The sequence below is a fragment of the Pseudochaenichthys georgianus genome, chromosome 22 (genome assembly GCF_902827115.2).
Source record: "Pseudochaenichthys georgianus chromosome 22, fPseGeo1.2, whole genome shotgun sequence".
Classification (NCBI taxonomy): Eukaryota; Metazoa; Chordata; class Actinopteri; order Perciformes; family Channichthyidae; genus Pseudochaenichthys; species Pseudochaenichthys georgianus.
Window position 1 is genome coordinate 16,486,527 of NC_047524.1, and position 9,163 is coordinate 16,495,689.

The 9,163-nt window shown below is 40.3% G+C and overlaps 2 protein-coding genes across 2 annotated transcripts; both read left to right on the top strand.

The window, feature by feature from the left end:
- Positions 1-572: 572 nt before the first annotated feature.
- fosaa (v-fos FBJ murine osteosarcoma viral oncogene homolog Aa) lies at positions 573-2,595 on the top strand. Its single transcript, XM_034111968.2, has 3 exons — positions 573-793; positions 1,115-1,222; positions 1,306-2,595. Exons 1-3 carry the CDS (start codon positions 584-586, stop codon positions 1,963-1,965), a joined length of 978 nt encoding a protein of 325 aa, XP_033967859.2. The 5' UTR covers positions 573-583; the 3' UTR covers positions 1,966-2,595.
- Positions 2,596-2,919: 324 nt separating this feature from the next.
- Positions 2,920-7,078, top strand: LOC117467326 (jun dimerization protein 2-like). The gene is made up of 4 exons (XM_034110891.1): positions 2,920-3,127; positions 5,084-5,301; positions 6,449-6,553; positions 6,638-7,078. Exons 1-4 carry the CDS (start codon positions 3,040-3,042, stop codon positions 6,821-6,823), a joined length of 597 nt encoding a protein of 198 aa, XP_033966782.1. The 5' UTR covers positions 2,920-3,039; the 3' UTR covers positions 6,824-7,078.
- Positions 7,079-9,163: the final 2,085 nt, after the last annotated feature.

Here is a 9,163-nt window from a genome sequence, read left to right on the forward strand (position 1 = left end):
GCTTTGTTGATCATACGTTCAACACGCAGCCCGGCACGCGCACACTTTAAAATCAGATTAAACATTTAAAATGTGATCACACACTGAATGATTTTTATATACGCGGTGGGGGAGGGGGGCTGATTGATACGATTTTATATTAACTGGATGCGCTACATATATATTTTGTATATATATATTTTTTACATTTGATGTATATTTGTTCAAGAGATTAGTGCTGACGGAGATGTGAAAATAGCGCCGTTGTTATGATTCCGACGTCCTGGGACCAAATGCGAGCGTGTTGATGCAGCGGTTCATTGAGAAAAATAAATCCATTCAGGAGACTCCACAGCATCTCTGCGTCAGTGTTGACGTCAGAAACAATGATAAAGTCAAATATTGATCTGAAGAAGGCTATTTCTGGTTGGCTATGTGTCAAATAGATATGCACCATGCAGGCTCCCCTCTATTCAGACTGATCATGTTATTGTAGATGTCATTGATGACTGTCATCACAATAAGATATAAGTATAACACTTGCAGCATAGGAATAGATTTATTAAACACATATTTTTCCCTTTTTCAGGATCTCTACCAAGACATGATTGTTGAAGACACTCCATTTGTTCCAACAGTCACTGCAATATCCTCTACCCCTGATTTCCAGTGGATGGTCCAGCCTACGATCATTACATCTGTCTCCCCGACTGGGAGGCAGCAAGCCAATGAAGCACAAAGCTCTCACCAGGCAACACCCAAAGAGGGTGGGAATAAGGGAGAAAATGGTGCCAGAAAGGGGAAAACAGAGCAGGTAGGTTAGCTCAGAGGATGTCCATCAGCCATTGGACAGAATTGTGTACATTTACATATGCCAATCTGAATTCCTTGTGTGCCTCAGTGCTATTGTGCATGATCCTCTTGTGCCGTGTGCTGTCTGTGTGCCTTCCTTAGGCAGTCAATTTATATTCAGGTCACAGCAAGTCTGCAACAATGGTCTATTTTTAGACGCATTGCAGCGAAACATGCTTTTGCCATTCTTTAGAGGGCCAATTGGCAACGGATGTAGCGGATTAGAGGATGATATGGCTGGATTCTTCAAGGTATTAACTGAATTATTTCTCTCTCATCTCAGCTGACTCCAGAGGAGGAAGCGAAAAAAAAGATAAGGAGAGAGAGGAATAAAATGGCTGCAGCAAAGTGTCGCAACAGACGGAGGGAACTCACAGATACGCTGCAAATTGTAAGTAAACAATGATGCATTTACTCAGCTGTGTATGTGTGTTTTTTCAATGTGGATGATTCCTTATGTCGATCTATCTGAAGGAGACAGACCAGCTGGAGGAGGAAAGAGCTACCCTGGAGACGGAGATAGCCAACCTCCACAAAGAGAAAGAACGTCTTGAGTTTATCCTCGCCACACACAAACCAATGTGCCAGATGTCAGAGGAGTTGGAGTGTATTTTCCAGCAGCCAGCAGAGTCCCCAGAACTATCGGCCATTCCAGATGAGGACAGACTTCCAGAAGATGGCACCCAGGAAGCTCCTTCGCTCCAGGACATGGACATCCCCAGTGATCCGTCCACAGCCATCTCTGGAAACTCCAACATTTTGCTGTGTGAAATTAACATCTGCGATCTGGAGCCCTCTCTGGACATTAAAGAGGGGCTCCTGGAGAACATGTTACCCAGTTTCGAGGAGAGAACCCCCATGGAGACGGCTCGATCGGTGCCAGACATCGATCTGAGCAGTTCTCTCGGGGTCTCGGATTGGGAGACTCTGTACAAGTCTGTTTCCAGCGACCTGGAGCCTCTCAGCACCCCCATTGTGACCTCCACCCCCACCTGCAGCAGCTACCTGTCTGTGTTCACATTCGCTTGTCCCGAGCTGGACTCTCTCACAGAGGGGCTAGGCAGTCATAGAGGCGGAGGAGGCAAGGCTGATTCTGTGGATCTCCTCAACTCTCCTACCCTCCTCGCCTTATAATGCACAGAGGGACGTGATCTGTGTGATCTCTCTGTTCTTTCTTCTGTTTGCAGGTTCCTGACTTTAAAATAATATGAACAACATATGCCACAGTGTGCTGTAATACTTCGAGGAATACATTCATGAAATGTCTCATGTTCGACGAAGCAAATATGTAAGCTTTTTTCCAGATGCATAACCAACAGAGTGATGTAGCGAAAAGCATGGCTTTTACTTTTAAAGCAGGGACTGACGTTAGTTTTGATTTAAAAAAACGCATGCTGAGAAATTCCAAATATTTTAAAAGCGTATATATATCTGATCTGTTACTAGATCCAATATGTAATGTGGAATTTAATGTATCAGTATGGTTTTGTGTTTTGGTGTGAACAGTGTATTGATTGCTGTACATGTATTAACATATTCATCCATGTTAAGTACCTGCATACCTCAACATCATCCACTGTGGTTTGACCTCATTGAAAGTTTTCCATGAAAACATCCAGTGCTATACTATATATCTTATCAAGATGTAACTTATGATTTATTTTTTTACCTTTCAGACTTTTTGGTTACATTTAAGTAAGAATGAGCATTGATTGCTTATCTATGCTGCTGAATAATTACAATAAATCTATATTCAGAGTGGTATTGGCTGCTGGTGTTTGCAATCTGTCCCTAAACAATCCATGACAAGCTGTTGAATGCTAAAATAACAAATCCAAAAAAATATCAATAATTAAACTCTAAAACAAAACTCATAGTATGCAATGAATATGCAAGGAAGAGTTGTGGTAAAAACGTAATAAAAGTAAACATCCAGTCTTCCTATAACTTATAACAAATATGTTACTTTTGTATTTTGGTATGATCCATTTTGCATGTGTTTTTGTGTTGACTGTATTTTCAGCCCAGGCCCTATTCTGTGGTTGCAGCATGCAGCCTCAGTGTTTCTTTATGGGAGGAGCGGTGCGACTTCCCCACTTCTGCCCCCACTATGTACTTTTTTACATCCCTGCTTACGTTTGGCTGGCATAGCCTAATTTCCGCATTCCCAAATCCTCCCAGATTGGGATCACGTTTAAAACCGAGCTGATGCAACGATTTCCACTTTTTAAAATCTACTCTCGACCATCGGCTGACCAGAAGAGAGGACATTTGTTGCACCTGGGATCAAAGTCAGGTCGGTATTCAAAAGTTTAAAAAAACGGGAGCTGAATGTTTTCTACATACTAACAGGCTCATTGGCGCGCGACGCATAGGTCATCACGAGCAGTTTGTGAACAGGCAGCGAAGGGCTCTGTTGTGTTGTTACAGTAGTTAAATGGTGTTTTTCTGCAGTGTTTTCGGTGTTTAAAGTAGACCTGACGTCTTGTTGAGCATGCTACCGAAAGATATGTTTCTTTTGTGTGCATGCTCCTCTCTTACATAGAACCACGGTGTGCACAATTTGGAACAAAATGTCCTTATTTAGTGATGTCTTTCCTTTACATTGGGGTTTTGCATTGATTCTTAAAATGTGTTTTAATCTGGGGCGAAATCCGGTGTGAAAGAAAAGCTGTTGGGTTTTTATCACTGCAGCTCTGTGATGGGAAGACTAAGTTACGTAAGATAAATGCCGCACTGAAGAAAAACTTCCGCTTTCAATTTGACCAATGGCTTCAGTATGCACGCTGCCTGCAACACACTGAGGGCTACTGAACATAGTGACTGCACATATTCCGAAAATAGCTAAACCTCATATCACTTAACAAACCTGGGGCTGTCTCATGTAAAAGTACATAGGAACAAAAACATAACATTGATGCAGTTGTATCAGTATTGGCTTCTTGGATCTTCATGGGCAATATATAGTTACTATAGAGAATGTTTAATACAATTGTTCTAAATTATAGCTGCACTGTGGATTATTATACTCAAATTGCCAGCCAATGACCTATGCTTGGGAGTTCTTTGTTGGAAAAATGTGTTAATTTGGCTGGTCTTCATTAATATTTCCAACACTTTTCAAATGCCTGTAACCACAAATGACCTCCTTTTTTATCATGCACTATTTTTAAGACTCATGTTCATGTGCCATAAGCATGGCCTGCAGAGTTATTGACCTGTAGTTTAGGGAAGTGTGAAAACTGAAAGTAATTCCCATGTATTCTCATGTTCTCTGCATAACTATTTAGTAGATGCATCTTTTGGCTTGTAATTCCCATGGATTTGTCTACACAGGCTGTTTCTGTAGTGATATTTATACCAGATGTTGCCTGCTTATTCGTGTAGTGTCGTCTACAGGTCCAGGAGTAATTGACCTCAGATTGTCGTTTTTGGCTGCATCATGTGCCTTGGAAATTTGCTGAGCTAATTTCCTGAGTCTCTTGTTGACGTTACTCTCACACCTCTCTCATTGTCTTTGGATATATTTAAATGTTCATGGTCAGCCTTTTCAAACGTGACATTTGCCAGTGATAGCCCTAACATAGTCAAAATGTATTCTGTGCAAACATTTAAAGTAAACAATGGCATCTTTAATTTGTTATGTGGCTAAACTAAACAAGCTACATTTGGGTTTATACTTTACCACATTATGCAGAGCTTTGGCAGCCACATTTTGCTCCCTTGAATTGAAGTCTCCTAGAGGAAAACGCGGCTAACGTGGATTTCTTGACGAAGGATATAGCTCTCCTTGGAATAAAGGGGAATTTGTCTGAGTCTGCTTTATACACTGTTGTTCATCCCTCTTTTGGCCACTGGGAGTACATGAGGTAAATTATTGCCAAGATTTCTGTAAATGGTTGTATATTCACTCAAGAATAAAATAGCCTAATGAGAGCAGCCTCAGCATCCGGTTCCTATAACAGACCAGCAATTCATCACAGTAATGTACAGTAACAAGGTCTGACTGCTATATAGAAGCAGTGCACCTCAGGCAAATGCCTCATTGAAGACATGTTACAGACTGTAGTGACACTTACATGTTTATTTGCTGCTAATTTGTTATTGTAAAATTACCTTTTCTACCCACATACCATACAGTATGCCCCAGTTTACCATAACAAGCAGAGCAGACAGCATTATATTTGTTTTTCATTGATCTGGTTTGGTTTCTGTCTGAATATGTCTTCCATTTTTCCTCTCTGCCTCCTAGCTGTGGTCCCGACCGAGTCTGACGCGATGCCAGGACAGATCCCTGATCCCTCTGTGACAGCAGGCTCCCTGCCCAGCCTGGGCCCCCTGGCTGGGATCTCAGCCACCACACTGACTGACAGGCTCAAATTTGGTGACTTCCAGCAGTACAGTACATTGCTGTCCCCTCTGCACTTCCTGGACAGTCTGGGGAAGAGGCCCATGGTTATCAAAACAGAGGTAAAGGGAACATTGAGAAGCTGATCATGTAAATATAAAAATTACATTTTTGAGTCCCCACTCCTTTTTTAAGACTTTTTTTTTTAACTGACTTTTGAACATTTGGGGGATTTAGCCACAGTAACAAAAACAGATGTAACAAATCAAATACAGTAATATCAAATGCATCACAATGATTCTAGCGTAACCAAGTGTAAAATGTGCCTAATATGCAGTGGTGTAAAGTCACTAAGTAGATTTACTCAAGTACTTGTACTTACTGTAAGTACAGTTTTAAGGGACGTGCACTTCACATTTTTGCTACTTTATACTCCATTAAGACTAGTTGCACCAGCTTTGATAATACTTGATGCATCAATATTTATAATCAAAACATATAATATATATTATTCTGAATAATCTGCATAATGAGTACTTTTACTTTTGGTACTTTAACTATATATTGATGCCAATACTTTTGTACTTTTACTGGATTCACATTTTGAATCCAGGACTTTTACTTGCAACAGAGTATTCCTACACTCGGTACTTCTACTTTCAGTTATGTACAAGATCTGAGTACTTTTCCCACCTCTGCTAATATGTCACAAACAACTTTGCCTGAAGTGAAAGAACCATTTCAAATAAAGCATTGTGTCATATCTTAATCAATAGCTCCACCTAGTGGACATAGTGGGACATGATACTGTTGTCAAATACACTTCTGGAGTTTTCCCACCATGTAGAAGTAAAAGTATCAATTTCAAACCGTAATATAAAAACATTGTCATTAGCGTTTAAAGATTCAAATTGAAAATAAGACTAAACTTAGATTGAGTTATTTTTTGTAAAAGTTATACACTCTCTAACTTAGTAATAGTTATTACATATTTCTTCTTCTTTACAGTCATGTTAAACCGTTTAAACACGCATACTGTGACAGCTCTACATCCATGCAAAGCTAGAAGAAAATAGAAAATGTAGGAGTATTTGTATTTTTAATCTTTGTTCTCATTCATAAAGATAGTGAAGAAGGGATAGAGTCAAATGACAAAACAAAGTAGGTGAGACGATATTGTTTTTTATCATTTTGTACACAGGCATTGACAATGTGTCCCAGGTCCATCCATAATTAACATCAAACCTTTTTACCTGCACTGTTATTCAGAGAGATGAAGAGGTTGACAGGAGGAAACGAAGGCGGGAGAAGAACAAAGTGGCTGCAGCACGATGTCGAAACAAAAAGAAGGAGAGAACGGATTATCTACAACAGGTGAGAGCTGCCAAAACAACATTTTCTACATTTTCCTCATGTTTCCCCGCTTTATTAACATCTTTTCATCTCGCCCTCTCACAGGAATCGGACCGACTAGAGATGTTAAACTCTGACCTTAAAGCCCAGATTGAGGAGCTGAAGCTGGAGCGACAGCAGTTGATCCTCATGCTCAACCGGCACCGCCCCACGTGCATCGTCAGGACAGACAGTGTCAAATCCCCGGAGAGCGAGGCCAACCCTCTGCTGCAGCAGCTGGAGGACAAGTGAAGATGTGACAACTTTGTACAGTTTACAGTCGACGAGAAGCAGCGAACTAGCAGCACTTAGCTTTTGGAGATCCAGCCATGGCCTCCCACCCTGTCTCACTGAGCAGTACACCACGAAATGAACACTGTTGGCAGTTAAATCAAACTTCATTTTGTTTTTCTCTCTTGCTTTCCCATTTATTTCTTGTTGTGGTCATCTGAGTTCCAGCCACTATCAGTATGAAGTTAAACAAAATGAAAAATACCCAACACATTACCTTATCTTTTTGATGGATTTGTACTATATCTCTTCTTTGCTTCAGCCATCACTTCACTTGTAGAGCAACTCTGATTTTAGCAATTCATCTGGTGGTTTATAAATTAACTACTTTTATTTGCTATTTAAAAAATGCTACATTTGATTCAACAGCCTTATGTTTACATGCAAGATCCAACTGTTTTTTTCACAGCATTTCAATTACCTGTCCATGTGAGTCAGTAATACAATGCTTAAGTCATTAGGTGACACATGGTCACCTTTTTTTGTAATGAGGATTTGCACAACAGCTTGATCTATAGGCCCCAACGTTTGCTTTGCTTTAGTTACAATGCATTCTGGGAATCATAGGACCGTAAGTGAAATGCAACTAAGAGGGCAACAAGGTAGGCTTAAACTAAGTTGTTGTTTGCCCCCTCAGATAAAAAAAACAAGTCTTAATTTTTCTAAAGTATGTAATCACACCCAAACACATCCGGAACCTTTTTTCTGCATAATAACTTTCACAATTCATGACAACTTCTGTACTTTCATACATTTGGTGGCATGGCGGATGATCCTTTTCTTTTTTCCTATGTCCTGGCGCAGGCGTCATGTATGCATATATTATATATATGGACTGTTTACATTGTACTTTATTGTATGTTACCATATTGTTACAACCAATTTTATACTTTTGTATATGATGTTATATAAGCTATTACAAAATACAATTTTGCATTTTCCATACAAAATAAATGTTTAGTTTGTTTATTACTGAACTGCAAAATTGAAAACGTCAAACATGTCTTATATTTTGGGTATCCTTTTCTTGACCAAACTTTAAACGACACCATCGGTTGGCCAGTATATTACAATGTGGAGGATTTGCGTTATTAATCTACATATTTGAATGGTTTCTATGCATTTGTTACAGGTTAATTTCTTAACTATTTAAACTTTAGCTAATATGTCTAACATGTTAGGATCCCCTGCACTAAGTTTGGTTATATTTATGTGTGAGGTTTCCCTGATCACAATGGATCCTGCAAAAGTAGAGCTGTTATTATATTTAAAATTATACCAGTGGGAATGATGTCAAATTGAATCTGTGTCTTATGAAGAAAAGGTATGAGTTTTATGTGTATCTCAGTCAGCACCAGTTTCTCACCTTGCTTTCTCCTTTTTATTTATCTTGAAATCAAATGGAGACTGAGTGATAGTGTAGTGAAATGTCATTTTCTTGAGTTTAGATTTCACATATCCTTCCCATTTATTCCATTATGAAAAATAAAAGTATGTTACAGAAAACGCAAAGGTAGTCATAAAGCACCCATTGTTCTAACCAGGGGATTGAATTAACAGATTATCAGGGTGAGGATTGAGGGGTTATAAACTCCTGGTGCAACTTTATAATTCATTACATATTATGAATAAAATAGCTTACTGTTTTTGTAATACAGCTACTGCTGTGATTGGAGATCTACTTATTTTACAACTGTGCTAGTTTTACTTGAAGTACAAAATGAGAGAAAATACGTCTGTCTCGAGGGACAGGAGCGAGCTTGATACGATTGGAAAATGTCCACATTTGGGAGCCGGGGGCCCAGATTGCACAGAGCAAACTAAATGTAGCATCCTTATTGGTGTGGACACAACGCGTTTGTACAAGAAGCGCTGGGTGATCGTGTTCCTGTTCAGCGCATACTCACTGAGCAACGCGTACCAATGGATCCAGTACGGGATCATCAGCAACATCCTGATAAAGTTCTACAACGTGGACGCCTTCGCTATCGACTGGCTGTCCATGATCTACATGCTCGGGTACATCCCCTTCATCTTCCCGGTGACCTGGCTCCTGGATAAGAAAGGGCTGCTGGTCACAGCGCTGCTGGCCAACGTGCTCAACTGTTGCGGGGCATGGATCAAAGTGGCCAGTGCCAAACCCAATTTGTTCTGGGTGACCATGCTGGGCCAGGCCGCAAATTCCCTGGCCGAGGTCTTCATCCTCGGCATGCCCTCTCGTCTGGCCTCGGTCTGGTTCGGCGCGGATGAGGTCTCCACCGCCTGCTCCATTGGAGTTTTTGGGAATCAGGTGAGTTGATG

Coding starts and splice junctions, on each gene's coding strand:
- fosaa (XM_034111968.2), top strand. CDS start 584: ATGATTGTTGAAGACACTCCATTTGTTCCAACAGTCACTGCAATATCC. Junction 794..1,114: donor GAAAGGGGAAAACAGAGCAG/GTAGGTTAGCTC, acceptor CTCTCATCTCAG/CTGACTCCAGAGGAGGAAGC. Junction 1,223..1,305: donor TCACAGATACGCTGCAAATT/GTAAGTAAACAA, acceptor ATCTATCTGAAG/GAGACAGACCAGCTGGAGGA.
- LOC117467326 (XM_034110891.1), top strand. CDS start 3,040: ATGCAACGATTTCCACTTTTTAAAATCTACTCTCGACCATCGGCTGAC. Junction 3,128..5,083: donor GCACCTGGGATCAAAGTCAG/GTCGGTATTCAA, acceptor TCTGCCTCCTAG/CTGTGGTCCCGACCGAGTCT. Junction 5,302..6,448: donor CCATGGTTATCAAAACAGAG/GTAAAGGGAACA, acceptor ACTGTTATTCAG/AGAGATGAAGAGGTTGACAG.